The following is a 21,775-nucleotide window of genomic DNA, read 5'->3' on the forward strand; positions in this document are numbered from 1 at the left end:
AACCGTATCTGCTCTTAAGCCAAAAATTCAAGCCAGAAAAGACCCTGCTTTAGGTTACCCACAGCAGGATAGAAACAGGGTGGTCAGGGGAAAGGGACTCCATATTACAGGATAATTTTGTCAGCTTGAGCCTGAAAGTGCCTATAACAAATTGTGACATGTCCCCACAGTTCATAAAGGCACTCTCTGGTAGAGCTGAGAAGCCGTTGGAGGTGACAGTGGCCTTAAAAAAAAAAAAGTATTGCTGTTCAGTCATGTCGGACTCTCTGCGACCCCATGGAGTGTACCCCGCCAGGCATGGCATTCCTCTGTGCATGGACTTCTCCAGGAAAAATACTGAAGTGCGTTGCCATGCCCTCCTCCATGGTTCTTCCCAACATAGGTTAACATCAAACACAAATGATACTTAACCTGGGCTGTGGGCCGGACCAGTGATCCCCAAATCTTATGGAGCGAACACAAGATCCACTTGAAATGTTTGTAAAACATGCAGATGTCTGGCCCCAACCCTTGTTGTTCAGTTGCTGAGTTGGGGACTCTTTGAACCCCACGGACTGCAGTCAGACCTCCCTGTCTTTCACCACCTTCCGGAGTTTACTCAAACTCATGTCTGTTGAGTCAGTGATGCCATCTAACCATCTCATCCTCTGTCGCCCCCTTCTCCTCCTGTTCTCAATTTTTCCCAGCATCAGGGCCTTTTTCAATGAGTTGGTTCTTTGCACCAGGTGGCCAAAGAATTGGAGCTTTGACTTCAGCATCAGTCCTTTGACCCTCACACTGACAAACTGCTGTTCGGCATGTCCAGTGGGGGACCGGAATATGTGTCTGACATGCAGGTGATCTCTGAACAGGCCACATCTTGGGAAATGTGGGGCAGAATCCACTAATGGGCTTCAAGGAGTCCATGAATCCCCAGGAATGGAGTGAAAAATGTGTGTGTGTTAGTCGTTCAGTCATCTCTGACTCTTTGCAAATGCATATTAGCATAATAAATGTATATTTCTTTTTCTGGGGAAAGTCCTTATCATTACAAGACTCAAAAACTGAAGAACCACCAATTGAGTTCTGCCCTTTAGCTCAGAGAGCAGGAAACACAGAGTCCCAGGAATATAAGGGACTCGCCTGATCCTCAAAGCTGGCAGAGAGCAGAGCTGGGCTGTCATCCCAGATTTTCTCTTTCTTTTTCTCTTTCCCAGATTTTCCCCTGCTCTCCTCTCCTGGCTCTGCTGACTGTAAGGGTTGGGGGAGAAGGAGGAAGGGGATCTAAGCACGTGGAGGCAGAGTCATCAAAGGGTCGCTCACCTCCTTTGTGGCCACAGGTGGGACAGATCTGCAGAGCGGAGAGTTAGAAGGATGATGCCTCGGCAAAGGACCCAGTCACTCACCTGCACTACCACCCCATATTCTGACCCCTGTGGAATTCATCCCCAGTAGGACCTAAAGCCATGACAGAGGGCATCCATGCCTGGTTGTTGGATACCTGGTGGTGATGGAGGGCTGTTCTTTTTTTTTTTTAAAGCTCCTTCTGCTTTAGTCATTTATTTAATTTAATTTGGCGCTGCCGGGCTTTCGTGGTGGTATGCAGGCTTCTCTAGCCATCCCGCAGGCTTCATTGCCCCGCAGCATATGGGATCTTAGTTCTCCAACCGCAGCTCAAACCTGCGTCTTCTGCACTGGAAGGTGGATTCTTTAGCCCTGGACCACCAGGGAAGTCCTGTGATGGTCTTACACAAAGACCTGCCTCCCTATCCGTGAGCAGGTGGGTGATTCTGGGCCTCCCTGTCTGCACTGTTTTCCATCCATCTCTTTCTTAGGCCAGTCTGAATATTCACCCTTTCCAGTATGCGCAGGCCATGCTTCCTCTTGGATCCTTCTCCCAGTCTGGATCCCATGTCATTAACACCAGCTGGCTCCTCAATTTTGACATGTGTTCTGCCCTCTAGATCTGGTCCAAATCCTTTAAATCTTGGCCTCAGCCTGAGCTTCTAGATTCATCAGCTGGGTTCACCTTCCTCTTTTTTTTTAAATTATTTATTTGTCTGCACCAGGTCTTACCTGCAACATGAAGCATCATTGGTTGTAGCATGTGGGATCCAGTTCCCTGACCAGGGATTGAACCCAGGCCCCCTACATTGGGAACACGGAGTCTTAGCCTCTGGACCCCTAGGGAAGTTCCTCACTTTCCTCTTGTGAACTAACGCCCCTCATCTTGGCCTTTGGTTTCTATTTTGTATTCACTATTTGCCCTGGTCATGGAGTCCAGCCAGTCCTGGCCCCACTTAGCCAATAAGTCCTCCCCTTTCCCACCTGGCCAGAGCCACCTGCTATTCAAGGGCTAGACCTATTCAGAATCCAATCCCTCCTTTTGTAGGATCATCAGACCAGAAAGTTAGTCTAACGTGCTTTCAGGCCTGCAAAAGCTCATCGTGGGGTCTGGCTGGCAGACCGCCGCTTGCCCCGTGCCCTCTTCTCTCAGTAACCCCAGCCTCTCCCAATCTTGCCTGCCCACTCCGCTTGCCAAGTCCCTTTCTCTTCTGATCCTTTGTCTTTCTCCCTTTCTTCTTCTTTTCTAGTGTTTTCCCAGGCTCTAGGTCTCCCTCGGCCCAAGCTGGCCTCGCTCCCCTGAGAGCAGCACTGGGGGATAGAAAGGCGTCTGAGCCCTTCGTGCTGACGGATGCCACCTCTGCGTGGGTGCCAGACTAGTTTCGGGGCAGATGTCCGGGAAGGCGGGCAGCAGGCGCGGTCCTGCTAGCTCGCCGGAGGCAGAGGAAAGAAGGCGGCCCCGTCCTTTGCCCAGCGGCCTCCTTGAGTCTGTGAGCGACGGCCCCTGCACGCTTTGGCAGACAGGGGCGCGAGCTTCCCCCTGCGGAGGCCGCTTCGGGTCCCAGTGAATCAGCGCCGAGGTGCAAGCGAACACCCAGCCCTCCGCCTGGGAGCCGTCCGGGAGCTGCGCCTCCGCCAGCGCTGCGGGACGGCGGGCGCCGGGCGCTCACTGGGAGGTCGGGTTAGACTTTCCTGCGGGCTTCTTTAAATCCTGGGAAGGAGTTACACGGTGAACTCCTTGCGGAGGATGAGTCATCTGCTCTCTCGCCGGTAACAGCGGCTGTTGCCCAGCTCCGGCCCCGGGCCTCGCTCGTCCGGAGGGTTTCATCTGCAGGGCGGGACATTCTCCCTCCCACGCCGGAGCCTGCAGTCGGGACCAATGAAAACCCCCGGTGGTGACTAAGAATCGGAGTACTTAAGAGTTTGCAGGAATGGGCTGAGAGCGGTGCTTGCTTCCTCCGGCAGCCGGGCACGCTCTCAGGACCAGGGCATCACTGAGCCAAGTCTCAGTAAAGCGGAGGGAGAAGAAACCGCAGCGCCATGTGCTACGGGAGGTGCGCGCGGTGCATCGGGCACTCGCTGGTGTGGCTCGCCACCCTCTGCATTGTTGCTAATATTCTGCTCTACTTTCCTAATGGGGAAACCAAGTATGCTTCTGAGAACCATCTCAGCCGCTTCGTGTGGTTCTTCTCCGGCATCCTGGGAGGGGGCTTGCTGGTAAGTCGTTCAGAAATCATTACAGCCTTGAGAAAAAAAAATTCTTTCCTGTTAGATGAGATGTTTTCATGGAAAGTTTTCTATCAGGCATGTTTCCAAGTCCAGGACTTTTGTTCATTCTTATTTTGAAAACTTATCAAGGAATGTTGAGATAGGGATAGGGTATTCATTTTACTAGAGGTTGGTTTACAAAATCCCCATTTCAACTACCTTTTTGCTAAATTCTCTTACTTTACAGCTAAGAGCAGAGACTAGCTTTTCAATCAGATTTGAGAACCTCTAGAGTTTCTAGTCCTGGAGCCGGTACTCATTTCACATCTGCTCTGGGAAACCGGGAGGAGTCGGATAGTTCTCTGTCTAAATCAACAGAGTTTTGGATACAAATTCTTTGCTGTTTGTTCTCAAGCATCTGTGACAGGGAAAAATAATGAATTGTGAGAGCGCTGCTATTTATAAAGGACTATAAATTTTCTCCTTTGTGTAAGCCTGGGGTGTGGCGTTTAGGGAAAATCCTTCAGTTAGCAGCAAATCACGGTCTGAAGCTAATAGTGGAATGTGTTGTTTTTTCCAAGGTTTGTTTTTAAGTGAAGTGAGAGGAATTTGCCAGCCAACCTGGGAACTGAAAGTATTAGCTTCGACCATAGCCTGGAAAGAATGTGGACAAACTTGGGTTTGCCACTTTGAAATACTGGGATTGTGAATTTTGAAGAGAAGTTTTATGGAACTGCTAATACCATACAGAATATTTTTCTTAGTCAAGTAAATGATATTTAAACGTAATACACTAACTCTGGCATGGCAAATCTGCTTTGAATTTAAACATTACTATAATGCTAGCATAATCACTTGTTTTTCTTTCTCCCACGAGTTCTCAGGTCAGTTTTTGTCTTGTTTTGTTTCATTGAGGTATAGTTAATTTCATAATCATTTGTTTTCAATACAATACCTTGCCTGTTTAAACTTCTTTTGATCTTGAACTCAAAGGATTTCAAACTCGTTTTAAGAGCTTTATTGTGACGTTACAGTCATGCCACGGTGTCTTCAGTGAAGCCGTGCACCTGTACTGAGTTTTCCTCTGTCTTGTTTATAAAAAAAATTTTAGTTATTCTCTCAAAGTTTTGCTGTTATCTTCCATGCTTTACAAGGGCAAACAAACCAACCAACAAACAGATTTAAAGACAGGGTTTAATATTTTCCGAACAGTTTGCATCTGGAACTATGTTATGAACTCTTATGGAATTAACACATATACGGGTTATTATTTTACCCCTCCCATGCTACATCCTGACCCTCCCTAATGGGACACACTACATAAAAATAATCAGGTATTACACTTTGAAGGTTTTTCTCTTCTCCTCAGAGTTTATGTTCTCTGAGATATTTGGTCAGTCTAACCCAAAGACTTTCAGCAATATCGGAAAGAAAAATGTTTTACCAAAAGATGCTTAGATTGACTGACCGTTATGGACCCGGGGAAAGTCAGTGATTTCAATCTGCATGCTTTCTAACCAGATGTTCGTGCCGGCCTTCACCTTCATCGGGCTGGACCAGGAAGACTGCTGTGGCTGCTGTGGCCACGAAAACTGTGGCAAGAGATGCGCGGTAGGTCTTCCCGCCCTGGTGGGGAAGTGGTCCCTAAGGCGCAGCTGTGATGTTCTGTGCCTCACTTCTGGCGGTCCTCCCTTCCCTAGATGCTGTCTTCTGTACTGGCCGCACTCCTTGGGATTGCAGGCTCTGGCTACTGTGTCATTGTGGCTGCGCTGGGCTTAGAGGAAGGACCAAGATGCATGGATGCCAGTGGCCAGTGGAACTACACCTTTGCCAGCACAGAGGGGGAGTAAGTGATTGTGCCCTAGAAGGCGGCACGTTCTTATCCACCACGTCCGTACAGTGGTAAACCCGTCAGGCTAAAAAGGCATCAGCCATTCATTCATCCACCCTCTTGCCAGGTTTATTCTCACTGACTTGGGGACAGTTCAGGCGTCCTCAGGGTATCAGAGGATGGATTCCCAGTCTCTGACGCAGAGAAGCTTTTTAATGGATTCACTGGCTCAGTCCTCTTGATGACATGTAAGGGGGCTTCCACTATTGCTCCCATTTCACAGAGAAATTTTATGGAGGCCCAGGGAGATCAAGTAACTTATCCAAAGTCACACTGGTAAGATGTGACAGTCAGGATTTGAACCCAGGCAGCCTAGCTACAGAGTCTGTGCTTGTATAGTGTGTATACTATACCAGAGCAATTGTCTGATTCTACTATTTTATAAGAAAATCTTGTGGAATCCTATATAGCATCAATGAAAACCATATGCATTTAACCAAAGTCCAGGGTTAATCATACTACCAACACGCACACACTCACATATAACATAGCAATTATGTATAATACACCCTTTATTCAAAGTGGTCAGACTGTATAAGACAGATCTTATTCATGACTTTTTTTTTTATTCATGACTTTAACACTGGGAAAATCCAAGTGGCTCCACTGTTTTATGCTGATACTGTATTTCTTATCTATTATTGAGAAAAGGACAGAAATAGCTGATAGAAACTGATGTACATAATGATAAATCAATGACATACTGAATTTTGAAAGGTTTAGTCATGAGATTCATGAGTGAAAATAATATGAATCATGAATTTGAATTGCCTGTATACTTTCAAGAATGTTTTGTCTCTCATGAATTTTGTGGCATGGAGTGATATCTTAAGATCATGAATATGGATTCAGTTCAGTTCAATTCAGTCGCTCAGTCGTGTCTGACTCTTTGAGACTCCATGAACCACAGCACGCCAGGCCTCCCTGTCCATCACCAACTCCCGGAATCCACCCAAACCCATGTCCATTGTGTCGGTGATGCCATCCAAGCATCTCAAACTCTGTTATCCCGTTCTCCTCCTGCCCTCAATATTTCCCAGCATCAGGGTCTTTTCCACTGAGTCAGTTCTTCACATCAGGTGGCCAAAGTATTGGAGTTTCAGCTTCAGCATCAGTCCTTCCAGTGAATATTCAGGACTGATCTCCTTTAGGATGGACTGGTTGGATCTCCTTGCAGTCCAAGGGACTCTCAAGAGTCTTCTCCAACACCACTGTTCAAAGGCTTCAATTCTTCAGTGCTCAGCTTTCTTTATAGTCCAACTCTCACATCCATACATGACCACTGGAAAAACCATAGCCTTGACTAGACGGAGCTTTGTTGACAAACTAACGTCTCTGCTTTTCAATATGCCGTCTAGGTTGGCCATAACTTTCCTTCCAAGGAGTAAGCATCTTTTAATTTCATGGCTGCAGTCACCATCTACAGTGATTTTGGAGCCCCCCAAAATAAAGTCAGTCACTATTTCCACTGTTTCCCCATCTATTTGCCATGAAGTGATGGAACCGGATGCCATGATCTTAGTTTTCTGAATGTTGAGCTTTAAGCCAACTTTTTCACTCTCCTCTTTCACTCTCATCAAGAGGCTTTTTAGTTCCTCTACACTTTCTGCCATAAGGGTGGTGTCATCTGCATATCTGAGGTTATGGATATTTCTCCCGGCAACCTTGATTCCAGCCTGTGTTTCCTTCAGCCCAGCATTTCTCATGATGTACTCTGCATATAAGTTAAATAAGCAGGGTGACAATTTACAGTCTTGACATACTCCTTTTCCTCTTTGGAACCAGTCTGTTGTTCCATGTCCAGTTCTAACTGTTGTTTCCTGGCCTGCATACAGGTTTCTCAAGATGCAGGTCAAGTAGTCTGGTATTCCCATCTCCTTAAGAATTTTCCATAGTCTATCTATCGAATGTGTATTAAATAGATATCATATCTATCGAATATGGATTAGATAGATCCTGAGTTCAATTCCAGCTCTGTATTTACTGTCTCAGTAATTAGGAAAAGGTGAACTGAGCTCTCTGCATCTCAGTTATTTTATCAGGAACATAAAACCAATGGCAGTTGTCAGGAAGATTAGTAAGTTGCTATATGTAAAATGTTTGTCACAAAAGCTGACAGAGTGAGCACTGACATCTTATTACAGCTTTTGCAACAGGTACAGCCCAATGGTAGGAAGACAGTGTTCACTGGAATTTGAAATTTTGGTGTTCAAAATTGTTATTGATCATGATTTTCAGATCATACTTTTCATGCTTTGTTCTGAATATACTGAGTGTACTGGTAGAAACTGGTTACTCCTGTATTCAAAACTGGTTACTCCTGTATTCAAAAATGCACAAACCCACGGCTAAAAACATTATGATTCATCCGAGGAGAGGTGATTCATCAGCTATAAACTTATAGGAAAGTTTATAGCTGATTATTCTATCTCCCCTCTCATGGATCCAATCAACTTCTGCAAGAAATCTCCAGTTTCTATGTCATTCCTCATTTCAACTTCTTTAGAGATTTCAATATGGGAAATAAAAAGCCAGTGGTTAGTTGCTTAATAGCCAAGTGGAGCCAAAGAATTTTTTTCTATTGTGTCCTGAAATTATGGATTTTTGTTAAATACAGGGTCAGAAGAACAGAATTTTTTTCATAATCAATCATAATTCCATCAATCAAATTGAATTTCTGATTGGCTCCATTAACCACTCCAAAATAAGGTCTGTAACCCTCAGTCCCTTTGTTCCGTTGTGGTAGGAAGACATTACAAGCAAAGAATTATTCTAGATCTCTCAGTGGAATTAAGTCAATCCTAGATTTTCCCATATGGTTGAACCCTATTTTATTAAGAAAATATATATATATTCAGATAATGACTCCAGTTTGGTTTGCTGAGGCTTCCCTGGTGGCTCAGTGGTAAAGAATCTGCCTACAATGCAGGAGATGCGGGTTCGATCCCCTGGAGAAAAAAATGGCCACCCACTCCAGTATTCTTGCCTGGAGAATCCCATGGACAAAGGAACCTGGCAGGCTGCAGTTCATGGGGTTGAAAAAGAGTTGGACACGACTTAGCGGCTAGACAGCAGCAGGTGATCAGCTGACATTTCACAAAATGACTTCAGATTGCTCTCTGTCACTCAGTTCCTTTTCCATCATGTTGAATACTTACCATGGGCCAGATAGTGGTCTAGGGGTTGAATAGACAATGATAAATAGCTCTAGTTCCTACCTTTATGGAGCTCAGACTTGTGGATTAGATACATAAGCATCTCTTCTCCCTTGCCTAAGTTTCCTGTCCTTCCTCTGTGACCCTTCGACACCTAATACACCTGATCAGGGTACTGGTTGCATTGAGATTGCCTCTCATTTCTTCTCTTAAGAAATGCTTTTCCAGGACAGAGTTCAGGCTCTTGTATCCCTAGACTTGTCTAGATGTCTAACTCACACTGAGTGTTCAACAGTCTTTGCTGAATTTTCTATCTATTATTGCAACAAGATCTAGGCTAAATTCCTTATTCAGTGGAAAGACTTGGATTGGAAGCATCTGATATAAGGCGTTGAATTAATCTTTTTTTTTTTTCTAAATGAAAAAACATGGCATGAGAAGTACGTTTATGAGGCACCCCACTGGATGTGGCTGCGTCAGAAGTTTCTCTTTTTATCCACAGCTACCTTCTGGATAGCTCCACGTGGTCCAATTGTGTCGAGCCCAAGCATATAGTGGAATGGAATGTTTCTCTGTTTTCGATCCTCTTGGCACTTGGTGGGATTGAATTCATCTTGTGTCTCATTCAAGTAATAAACGGAATGCTTGGAGGCGTCTGCGGTTATTGTTCCTCTCGCCAACAGGTAAGAACCTGTGTAGAAATGCCCCGTTGTTTTCATCCTAGAGAAAAGAAGACAAAAATTAAACCCTGCTCAACCTACTAGTGTTTATCCCATTTTTGTGGAAAAGCCTTTACAGCAGTTGGATTTTTTTAACTTTTTCTTTTATCCTGGGGTAGAGCCAGTTAACAGTGTTGGCATGCTTCAGGTTGACAGCCAAGGGGCTCAGTCACACACATGCGTGTGTCTGTTCTCCCCCAGACTCCCCTCCCACCCAGGTTGCCCTGTAACACTGAGGCGGAGTTCCTTGTGCTATCCAGGAGGACCTCGTTGGTTATCCATTGTAAATATAACAGTGTGTACGCAGTGATCCCAAACTCCCTGACTATCCCTTCGCCCGTTGGGCTTTGCTCTCAGGGGTAAGCTTCCTTGAGAGTCACAGTTCCTGGGTTATCTTGGCTCTTTGCAGTTGGCTCTGTGTAAATAAGACAAAGCCGCCCATAGACACGATGCTCCTTCAGGATTTAGCCCATTACCCCTTTCACCACTCCTGCTCTGGCTACACAGACACAAAAGAAGTGTCCTCTCTCTGCCTGCTCTCACATTCCCAACTAGTGTACACAAGTAACTGCTATCACCCATTGCCCTAGGCATCGCGTTAAACCCCTATCCCAGAAGAGCGTATGATGCAGAGATTAAGCAATGTTTCTAAAATCACCTAGTCAGGAAGCAACAGGCTTCAAATGCCACGGCTCCTGCTCTTAACCTGTATGCAGGACTTGCTGTTCTGTTGGGTTTGCTACAGTTTCTTCCTAATAAGGAGCCACAAAAATGCCCCAATAGCTAAGGATGGAGAATCACTAGTAGCCTTTGAATAGAGCTTATTAAAAACCTTTCACTGTCAAAGAAAACCAGGAAGCGCTTATTCCCTGGGGATGTGATTTGGAAAAGAAATATGCATTTGTTAGCAGTGGGGAAAGTTCTTGTTTCTATATTTTCCTAAAAAAACATATATTACCGAACTGATGAAAGTCCAGCTTTGGTTGAATTTGGGGGAAGGGGAGGGTTGTTTTATGTCTTGTTGTGTAAAGCAGGGTTAGGAAAACTGAAACTTAATTTGTATTTTCCTAACCGTTCACTTCTCTGGTTCAGGGTTTCCTAACTTTCTTTGAAAGTAAGACAAAACCTAATGAAAAATGAAAACCCTAAGGCTATCATGAAAACCTTTGCTGTAAATAGATGGAAACTTTCTATAATTTTTGAGGGGAAGTTAAAATAAAAATCTAGATGTCCTTATCAGGCAAATACAGCAAGATTAATAATTGCTTTGGGAGCCTGCCAAATTTCCGAGAAAACAGCAGAGTGGAAAACTTTCAATATGGAATTGTTTCCAGGCAATACGGTTGGGCAGAGGCAAAGAAGACTCTTGGGATTACTATAATATAACCTATCTTTAGCCTTGAGTTTCCTACAAGGCAATAGTTTAAATTGGGTGAGACCCCACTGTGCTTCAGCGCTGGTGCATTCTGGGGACAGGTATCCACCTGCCAAAGCAGGATCCCTGGCTCAGGAAGATCCCCTGGAGAAGGAAATGGTAACCCACTCTCCTATTCTTGCCTGGAGAATCCCATGGACAGAGGAGCCTGGCGGGCCACAGTCCCTGGGGTCGCGAAGAGTCAAACACAGCTTAGTGATTAAACAACAATATAATGTGTCAAGGACTAAAATTGCTGCAGTGGTTTAGCAGAATGACTCTCGTTTTCGGGTTAAGGGAGCCGAGAGTCTTCCTGGGTTTCCCAGTCACTATAGGGGTGGCTTCTTCCCAGACACTGCAGGTCAAATCTGTTATATTTGTTTGCGAGACAAAAGACAGTTTCAAAGAGCAAGGTTTTTAGTATAGATTGGTCAACTCTGTATGTAGCATTTAATTCAAAAGTTGCCCACATAAAGTTGGTACCAATGTAAAAGTACCATGACATTATCTCTTAAATCTTTGAGGTTAAAAACCCACCCTGAGCATATAAAAGCCAGCCAGGCCTTGTAAGCTGCACTTTCCAAGGCCTCTTTCTTCAGCTTTTACTTGGGAAGGACAATGGTCTGGTTTGTTTAGGAAACTTTTTGTGAGCATTGTCCAAGCTCTCATTGTTGTTGGCCCAACCCCTGCTGAAGCTGAGATTGGTCAGCTTTACGTTTGCTTAAAACAGATTTAAAGCACCAAAATGTCATCATTGTTTGTTTAGCCTGATTAGAACCTGATACTTATTTCATTTTCTTTACAGCAATATGACTGCTAGAAGAATTACCCCAAGACAAACCTGAAATCTCCCTCAATGTCACTGTAATTTATATATTTTACTTGTATAACTTTGTAAGACTTTGTACTAGTGTATCATACACCACACGTTCTACTTTTATAAGTGTGTATAAAGACTGGCATCTTCTCTGGATATTGGTGTTTGAACTTAGCAGGGAAATTCTTTTTATTTTTTTAAGAGTAAGAAAATAAACCACACTCTGGAATTAATTTAACAGACTGACAGTTCTCAGCCCACCTGAGATAAACTCTGGCTGAAATCATGTTTTTGAGAAACATTACAAGGATAAATATCACATTCCAGTTACTATTCTATATATTTATATGTGCATGCATTTATTAAATGAAAGATTTCTAGTTGCTTTTTTAAAAGACCATTAAGGAGAAAATCCAACAATATCTGAAAAGATATATTTTTTCACTGTTTATATGATGTTTCCCATTTGTATGCAAACCTCTAACAAGGGGCCTTTTGAACTGATTCATGTTATGAAAGAGACATGTAATTCCCTAGGTTGGGTTTGGGAAGTAGATTGAGAATACTTGAATCTAAATAAATGAATGAGTCAAAATAGGCAAGGCGGTGAGTTATTACAAGGACTGCCAAATCCTGAATTTTTCTGACACTTGGAAAACTTTTTGGCCTTCAAAGACAAGACTGAGGATCATGGATGTAAAAAGAGGAAGGCCTGGAAAAGAAGAAAGATGGGAAATGGAATAAAGCAGCTGATCACCATGGGAATATGGGGAACGAGGGGCGGGAGGACCATGAGGAAATACCCGCCAAATTCACTTGTTTCATGCAACAAATAAAGCGCTCGCTACCATTTTATTGTTTGGTGTCATCGTCCTTTGTTTCATCTCCCTCCTTTTTTCTTCCTTTTTTTTTTTCAGTCTGCAGACAGTACAGCCTCCATTGCTAGGGGCTTTGTGTCTTCTGGGTTCTTGATCCCACTTTCTCTTCTTCATCCTCTTTCTCCTTTTCTATCTTCCTCTGCTATCCATGCATTTGGGCCATCCTCCTCATCAGGCAACTTTGCTTTGCGTTGGGTGCTCCACACAGCAGGCTCCTCCGGAAGGTAACAGGCATTTTCTCTCTTGACATCTCGCATCTGTTGTATTGTTAGGTTCTTTCAAGTGACAGAGTCCCCTGCCCTACTGGGAACTGTATACAGAAACTGTCTGCATTTGGTGTTTACTGGCCTAGGAAACAGACAAACTAGCTAGTTAATAAAGAAGCCGCACCGGCTGTTAGATGGCAGGGCTCCTCCTGAGACCACGGTCTCCTGCCGGAAGGGCTCTGGTCTTTCTTATGCCTTGGTCTTTCCGGCAGTCTGGTGAAGGTTATGGACTTCTTTGAAGAATACTGTTTAAAATGCAAAAAACAAAGACACAGGATGAGAAAGTAAACCCAGATATTGACTATTTTAACAAGACATTTTTTAAAATCATAAGACAGTTGTCTTGCAAGACATCTCCATCACACCAGGACCTGTAGACAGGAAGGCAGTGATCAAGTGTGATCTAGCAGTGGGCTAAAGAGAGGGTGCCTGAGAACTACTGTACTTCTTTTTATTTATTTATTTGGCTGCATGGGGTCTTCATTTTGGCGTGTAGGATCTTCAGTACTGGCATGTAGGATTTTTAGTTGTGACATATAAACCCTTAGTTGAAGCATGTGGGATCTAGTTCCCTGACCAGGCAGCAAACCTGGGCCACCCTCATTGGGAGCATGGAGTCTTAGCCTTGGGACGCCCAGGGAAGTCGCAGAACTACCGTACGTTTGAAATACAATTCCAACTGAAATGATATTTTGAGATATATCCAACGATTTTGATGTGATACAAAAAGGTGTGTAATTTTGTATTGTTGTTCAAAGTACAATCAGTATCCTGATTCTGCTGTGACTTCTTCCATGCAGTCACAGTAAAGGATATATTAATACGAGATTTTCATTAGAGGTCAATAAAAACAATGATAAAATTTCTTTCCATCCAAGTTTAACAACTTCCCTCGCCATAGATAGCAGCCCTGGGCCTCTTAGGAGTCCTAGGCCTTAGATTACCCAGGTGGGGCTAGCAGTAAAGAACCCGCCTCCCAGTGCGGGAGACGTAAGAGACACAGGTTCGATCACTGGATGGGGAAGATTCCCCGGGAGGAGAGCAAGGCGACCCACTCCAGTATTCTTGCCTGGAGATTCCCCTGGACAGAGGAGACTGACAGGGTACACCGCATAGGGTCACAAAGAGCTGGACACGACTGAAGCGACTTAGCACGCACAGGCATAAATAAGAACTCCTGCAATAGAAAGAAAAAAGCAAACGTCATATATTAACATGTGTATATGGAACCTTAAGAAATGGTAAGATGATCCTATTTGGTAGAGATACAGACAGAGGATGAACGTGTGGACCCAGAGGGGGAAGGAGAGAGTAGGACAAATTAAGAAAGTAGCGTTGACATATATACACTACCATGTGTAAAATGGATTTATAAAGCAATTATACTCCAATTGAAAAAGATAAATAAATACTTTAAAAAAGAACCCCTGCAATAACAGAGGATCCAAAAAAGAGGCATAATGATCCCCTGAGTAAACACTTTTCCCCCCTAAATCTATCCTCAAAGGAAATGGCAATAATGATTATTAATCATGACAGTAATGATAGCAACTCAACTGAGTTCCTTCAACGTGTTCACTATTCTCTTAGTTTTTACACAGATTTCACTGAAATCTCTTAACAGAACTCTGAGGTGGGACATGTCTCCACTTTACAGAGCCGAAGATCAGAGAGGTTGACTAGTCTGACCAAGCCACATCTTGCAAGTGCAGAAACTATGCTTAAATCCAGGTGAGTCTAAGATGAAAACCACTAGTTTCCTCGGCCCCTCCTCTCTCTCTGCTGCCCCGGGCCAGATTCTGGAGTCTTGTCTCTTGAACTCAGACCCTTCCCCCACCAAGGGGGCTTTGGCAGGCTCCTGTGACCCTTTGGAAAAGGGTCTCATTGGAAAATGAAGCTCATTGGAAAAGACCGATGCTGGGAGAGACTGAAGGTGGTGGAGACGAGGACAACAGAGGGTGAGATGGCTGGATGGCATCACAGTTCAGCGGACATGAACTTGGGGCAAACGCTGGGAGATGGTGAGGGGCAGGGGATCTGGGCACGCTGCCATCCCTGGGGTCTCGAAGGGTCAGACACCACTTGGCGACTGAACAACAGAAGAGACCTTTAGTCATCCCCATCAGAGCCCAAATTTTAGTGACTCGAAGTTTCTCCTAGTTTGTAGATCCTTTGACAGAAATTGTCCAGAGGCAATAGCTCACACAAATTCCCTTCTACCTTAGTTTATTTCCATTCATAGCTCATATTCTGCACCTGTCATCGTCTAAACTCCTCAATTTGGCTGGGAATTCCCCCGGGAACTGTACTGAAACAGCTTATTATCACCTGGCAACACGAAAACAAAATTCCCATAGAAACGGAGTCACCTGAATAGCATATATGGCTTCAAGGTTTGATAGTTTCCTCTGAGGATCGTTTCACTGTTGTTACCAACTTTACAAGCAAACACTTGCATCAAGGAAAACTCTTGACCTGAAATCTAAGGAAACTGATGGGATGTACCTTCACTACCATTTGGTTTTTATAGGTGTGTGGGAGCGCTTCGATTATGTTTTCTCTGACACTTAATGCTAGTGGGAACGGATATGGGACTTGGTGCAATTTTTCAGAAAGGTGACAATCTAGAAAATCTGCACATCCTTTTTAACCCAGTATTTTTGCTTTTAGAAATTTAAGAGAATCATCAAAGATGTTCCATTTCCAGGGATAATTTTGGGAGTATTGTTTATACCTAGAAAACTGACAAGAGCCTTAGTGTCTGACAACAAGGAGCTGGTTTGATAAAACATAGTCAGCACAGTAAAATATTATGCATATTTATATTTATAGCATTTATGTATACATACTAAAAAGTATTTTGGATCAGATTCTCGGTGACTTTTGTTTTGATTCATTTTGCTTATCTATACTTACTGAAATGTCTTCCATAAACACATATTACTTTTGGAAAGAAAGCAAAAAAGAAAAAAGAAAGATTCAGTCCTAAAATTTGAGGAGCAGTCCACAAGTCTAGGGGCTTCCTTGGTGGCTCAGAGGGTAAAGTGTCTGCCTACAATGCGGGAGACCCTGGTTCAATCCCGGGGTCGGGAAGATCCTCTGAAGAAGGAAATGGCAACCCACTCCAGTACTCTTGCCTGGAAAATCCCATGGACGGAGAAGCCCAGTAGGCTATACAGTCCATGGTGTCGCAGAGTAGTGACTTCACTTCACTTCCACAAGTCTTTAAAGGACACTCCCCAAGTGTATGAGAAAACCATTGTTCGTGTGGGCGAACAGAGGAGTCACTCCTTGGTAAATACTGGAGAACAATTGCACCTGCAATTAAGTAGAGGGATGGGCCAGGTGAGACGAACAGTGACCACAGGCTAAAAACATGACAGGGAAGCCGCAACTCCCACTCTGTTTGGGAAACGTAAGCACGTGGTGTCTACTTAGTCTAGCTACTAAATGAGATTTTTCTAATAAGTATCAAGTGTATACGTTTTGGGGGGTTCATTTTAGAAATGAAAGTAATGAAAAGCTCTACTTTGAGCGTTTTATCAGGATATTTTGTAGCACAGCCTGAGTGTTTCTCATTTCACGTCTCTGAGATGAGAGGAGGATTAGCAACAGCCTAGGTTTAAAGGACTTGGCTCAGCCTGGTTTGTGAAAATGGTCCAACAGGTCTGAACAAGTAGAGGAATTGAGTCACCTACCCAAGGCTAGTACACGTTGTTCTTCCTTCTCTTTTCACATGAAATATTTCTGTGTGTGTGTGTCTTGGTTAATTTAGATACTTATTTTGATTATTGCAGTTACAGAAGTCTACCAGGCCTTTCTGGAGCTGGGTTTCGTGTGAACTCTTGGAATCGAATCGATTAACCAATCTCTCTCTCACACTCTTCCACACACACACACACACACACACACACGCACGCACACACGCGCACCACATACACACACACGTTTCCTGGCAGTCTGGTGAAGCTTGTGGACTCACTTGCATAAAACAAAGACATAGGATGACAAAGTAAACCCTGATATCTGACTATCTTATCAAAATGCTTTTTAAAATTATAAGATAGTTGTCTTTAATAGACAGCTCCTTCACAGCCAGTTAGAAGGAACAGACTACTGCAAATGAGACATCATGGGTGAATCTCATGGACAACGAGAGCAGGACTCTTCTGCACTAGCCCCTTCCCCAGTTTTGTCTATAAGATTCTGGATGTCATACTGACTGATGGAGCCAAACCTTTAAAAGAGAGGGAGAGATGGCGAGTCCCCTTATACAAGATGTCACATAATAGGTTTTTATAGGAACAACACTATTAAGTCCCCAAGAGGGGCTGTTTCAAGATGTCAAAATCCACAAGTTGCATCCTGGAAGTGGAAGACTCTGCGTCAAGTGTTCCACTTGCTAATTTTCACCACAATCCCCTTCGTAACATGTGTACAAATATCACTGATTCGTGTGCAGGGTTTAGGGTCAACGGCAGTGACCTCTGCTGTCTCAGCTGTAGACAGTGCTAGAAGGGTCTGAGAGTAAAACTGAGGTCACCAGGCTGAGATCTCTCTCGGTACCTGACTCCATGTCATTTAAGGCACACCTTTCACTAAAGCAATAGCTTTATTTTTTAAATTTTATTTATTTATTTTAAAACTTATGTATTTTTAATTGAGGATAATTGCTTTACAATATTGTGTTGGCTTCTGTCATATAGAATGGCCATTATCAAAAAATCTACAAGCAATAAACGCTGGAGATGGTGTGGAGAAAAGGGTACCCTCTTGCGTTGCTGGTGGAAATGTCAGTTGACACAGCCACTATGGAGAACAGTATAGTGTTGAGTTGCTCAGTCATGTCCAATACTCTGCAATCCTTTGGGTTGTAGACAGTAAGGCTCCTCTGTCCATGGGATTTTCCCAGCAAGAATACTGGAGTGGGTTGCCATTTCCTCCTCCTGGGGATTCTCCCAACCCAGGGATCAAACCAGCATCTCCTGTGTCTCCTGAATTAGCAGGCTCATTCTTAATCTGCTGAGAACAGCATGGAGATTTCTTGAAAAACTAGGAATAAAGCTACCATATTAAAAAAAATTTTTTTTTAAATGTCGACCATTTTTAAAGCCTTTATTGGATTGTTACAATATTGCTTCTGTTTCATGTTTTGGATCTTGGCCCCAAGGCAAGTGGGATCCTGGCTCTCTGACCAGGGATTGAACACGCACTTCCTGCAATGCAAAGCAAAGTCTTAGCCCCTGGATTACCTGGGAAATCCCCCAAAACAGTAGTTTTAAACCTACAGTCAGCTTTCCCCACAATCTCTAACATTTATTATATTTCGAACCTTAAAAAAATTTTTATTTTTTGTTACATGCAGTAAAATACATGCAAAAATGTACAGCTCAACAAAGTTTTACATGCGTTTATTTATACTTGTGTAACCACCAACTACATCAAGATACAAGACATTTCCAGCACCCGGAAAACCCTCTCATGTCCTCTCCCAGGCAATAAGTACTCCGGGAGTAACTACAGTTCTGATTTCCATCAGCATAGATTAGTTTTGCCTGTTCTTGAACTCAGTATAAATTGATTCGTAAAGCACGTTTTTCTGTATGTCTGGTTTTCGTCACCACAGATTGTGTTCTTGATTGCTGACTCCCCAGATATCAACAGAACAATCTGTTCATAAGACAAAGCAGTGTGTGTTACTCTCCGCCATCAGGGACAGCATCACCTTGAAAGAGCTTTGTTGGAGGGGGCAGGAAAAAGATGAATTTGAGATTTTAATTCTGGTTTAAGGTGAGTCCTTTGATGGGAAGGCTTGACTAGGATTAATAAGAATTATAATATCTTTTTAGGATTGATGAGAAGAGCAAGGCAAGGATTTTGAGGTGAGAGGTTCAAAGACTCTTTGAGATGGAAGTTGCTGTCATTCACTGTTGAAGAGATAATGGGCCTCTCAGGAAGTTGCTGTAGTGAATAAAGTTATTTGTCTAGGCAAGAGTCTCCTGGAGTAGGAACCTTCACTGTGCTCCAGCGGCCAAGATTCTGTGCTCCCAACGCAGGGGGCCTGGGGTTTGATCCCTGGTCGGGGGGCTAGATCCCGCATGCCACAACTAAAGGCCCTGAATGCTGCAACTAAGACCTAGTGAGTTAAATAAATACAAATGATTTTTTTTTTAAAGAATATTCTGGAAGAGTAAAACTGTGCCAACAAAGACAGTGTGTGTGCATTTAGTTGCTCAGTCAAGTCTGACTTTGTGACCCCGTGGACTGTATATAGCCAGCGAGGCTCCTCTGTCCATGGGCATTCTCCAGGCAGGAATACTGGTGTGGGGTGCCATGCCCTCTTCCAGGGGATCTTCCCGACTCAGGGACTGAACCCGGCTCTCCCACATCGCAGCAGATTCTTTACCACCTGAGCCACCAGGGAAGCCCATGCTAACAAAGACTGTGGAGTAATAAACCGTGAAGTGGTTTATAATTTCTGTCCTCGGTATCCACGTTCAGGGTGGGGGACAGATGGTTTGAGTGTGTGACATTTTTGAGATTCATCTGTGTCACCTCATGTAGCAGTAGTTTGTTCATTTCCTTGGTTGGATAGTACTCCATGGTTTGAATATACAACAGTTCATTTACCCATAATTCTATTAATGGATATTTTATGTGGTTTCCAGGAAATATGTTGCTATAATCATTCTTGTACACTTTTTTTTGGTGCATATAAGAACTTGATGCAAGTTTATTTTTGTCTTGTGAAGGAATCAAACTGTCAATGGAGATTGTTTTGTTGGGCTTTACTTGGCATCTCAGGGGACCCAGAGATTCCCCTTGGCCCAGCAATCCCACAGATTGGTTCATATCTTCCTGCCAGGGGACTGTCAATCACTTACTGGTTCAATATTTCTGGATTGTACGCTGTGAGCCCTATACTTCCTGACCCAGGGACTGAACCCATGTTTCCCGCATTGCAGGTGGATTCTTTATTATATGAGCCCCCTGGGAAGTCCCATTACAATGGAAGTGGAGCACAATGAGTATTGTTATTTTTAAACTTATTATAAAATTTCTCAAAAAGTTTACAAAAAGAAGTAGAGAGAGAAAAAAGTGAACCCAATTCACCTGCCATCTAGCTATAAGGATGGATATTAAGGGGTGTATTTGTTCTCCCGTGGTTCACCAGTAAAGAATCTGCCTGCCAAGAAAGAGAGGCAGGTTCGATCCCTGGGTCGGGAAGATCCCCTGGAGGAGGAAATGGCAACCCACTCCAGTATTCTTGCCTGGGACATCCCATGGACAGAGGAGCCTGGTGGGCTACAGTCCACGGGCTTGCAAAAGAGTTGGACATGGCTTAGAAACTGAACAAAAGCTAAACAACAACAATAGCTTCCTAGTTTCCTAGCTGTAACAAACTACCACAACTGGATAGCTTAGAACAACAGGAATTTGTTGTCTCATGGTCTGGAGGCCAGAAGTCTGATATCAAGACCTCAGTCCCTCTGAAGATGCTATTTCAAGCTTCTCTTAGCTTCTGGTAGCCTCAGGGATTTCCTGGCTTGTAGACAATCATCTTCTCCCTGTGTCTATTCACATCATCTTTCTTCTGCGTATGTCTATTTCTGTGTCCAAATTATAAGGACACCAGTTGTGTTCCCTTAGGGCCCACTGTAACCATCTAGTTTCAACTAGATTATCTCTGACGTAAAGTCGCTCAACTGTGTCTGACCTTTTGCGACCCCATGGACTGCAGCCTACCAGATTTCTCCGTCCATGGGATTTTCCAGGCAAGAATGCTGGAGTGGGTTGCCATTTCCTTCTCCAAGATTACCTCTACTAAGTCCATATTTCCATGTAAGTTCACACTCCAAGGTGCTGGGTAGTGTGACTTCGACATGTCTTTTTTGAAGGGGACACAATTCAACCCAGAACAGAGGAAGGGATAGCAGTCTCTGACTGAGACTTTATCGGTACTTTCTAAACCAAACTGATGTCCTACGACATATTCTTGAAAAGTCTGGGAGGAAGAAAGACAAAATATAAAGTCTGAGAAAGAGTGCACAAAATACACAGCTTCCTGAAGATTCACCACACGCATTTCCTAAGCACTGAGAAGTCTTGAAAAACCTGTTTAGCTCAAAACTTCCCAGATTATTTAACTATCAAACCCTACAATTGCCGCTTTGGAAAGAAGTGAAGGACAGATGAAAAGAAAAGCACAGAGCTGGAAAATGAGAAAAATCGTTAAATGATGACAGAGGTTACAGATTAGAGGAGTCCTTCCCTGCTGGCTCAGAAGGTAAAGAATCTCCCTACAATGCAGGAGACCTGGGTTTGATCCCTGGTCAGGAAGATCCCCTGGAGAAGGAAATGGCTACCCACTCCAGTATTCTTGCCTGGAGAATTCCACGCAGAGAAGAGTCTGGCGGGCTACAGTTCATGGGGTCGCAAGGAGTTGCGCATGACTGAGCAGCTAACACACTCAGTGACAACAAGGAGTTTACAGTGAAAAGAAAATTTCATGTAATTAGCTGCTGCCTGTTCAGCGGACAGGAACTCTGACGTGTACTCTGTCCATTTCTTCTACTCTTGAATGGGTGTGCCGATCTTGCTCCAACTCTAAGGGAAAATGTTATGTGCCCTTTAAGCAATACAGCTCCCTAGGTTTGGGAAGAATGCTGACTCCCAATTTTCTCCAAAAATTTTCTCCAAAAATTTTCACAATTTTGGAGAAAAATTTCTATTGTAGCTATCTTGGCCTCCAAGGGGAAGACCTCTCTGAGTGGGAAAGGCAAGAGAATTTCACAGATATAATAATCCAGTTGTCAGACGTTTCATCCCTCCATAGTTTAGGATCAAGTCAGTCCACCCGCGCATTCCATTTCTGAGTCCATATGTGTTTATCACAAGGTGTTCTTGTATTGGGTTGGCGAAAACGTTCACTGGGTTTTTCCAAACAATGTTACAGAAAAATCCAGATGAATTTTTGCCCAATCCAGTATGTGCATATGGGCAGTGGTATATGTAATCTACAAAGCCCTGCGAAGGTTGAAAAGCAACTTCCTGCATTTGCCAATAGTTCCCTTGGGCATTGGTGCAGAGGCAGGGGCCGGGGG

General features: G+C 43.8%; 1 protein-coding gene across 1 annotated transcript; it reads left to right on the forward strand.

Moving 5' to 3' along the window:
- The first annotated feature begins 3,233 nt into the window (after positions 1-3,233).
- Positions 3,234-12,377, forward strand: TM4SF1 (transmembrane 4 L six family member 1). Its single transcript, XM_065942781.1, has 5 exons — positions 3,234-3,540; positions 5,053-5,142; positions 5,232-5,377; positions 9,080-9,260; positions 11,516-12,377. The coding sequence occupies exons 1-5, from the start codon at positions 3,364-3,366 to the stop codon at positions 11,528-11,530; spliced, it is 609 nt and encodes a 202-aa protein (XP_065798853.1). The 5' UTR covers positions 3,234-3,363; the 3' UTR covers positions 11,531-12,377.
- Positions 12,378-21,775: the final 9,398 nt, after the last annotated feature.

The sequence above is a fragment of the Muntiacus reevesi genome, chromosome 8 (genome assembly GCF_963930625.1).
Source record: "Muntiacus reevesi chromosome 8, mMunRee1.1, whole genome shotgun sequence".
Taxonomy (NCBI): Eukaryota; Metazoa; Chordata; class Mammalia; order Artiodactyla; family Cervidae; genus Muntiacus; species Muntiacus reevesi.

What these genes read in the sequence shown, in the direction of transcription:
- TM4SF1 (XM_065942781.1), top strand. Translation starts at nt 3,364, where the DNA reads ATGTGCTACGGGAGGTGCGCGCGGTGCATCGGGCACTCGCTGGTGTGG. An exon ending in TCCTGGGAGGGGGCTTGCTG is followed by an intron (nt 3,541 to 5,052) that starts GTAAGTCGTTCA and finishes CTTTCTAACCAG; the next exon opens with ATGTTCGTGCCGGCCTTCAC. An exon ending in ACTGTGGCAAGAGATGCGCG is followed by an intron (nt 5,143 to 5,231) that starts GTAGGTCTTCCC and finishes TCCCTTCCCTAG; the next exon opens with ATGCTGTCTTCTGTACTGGC.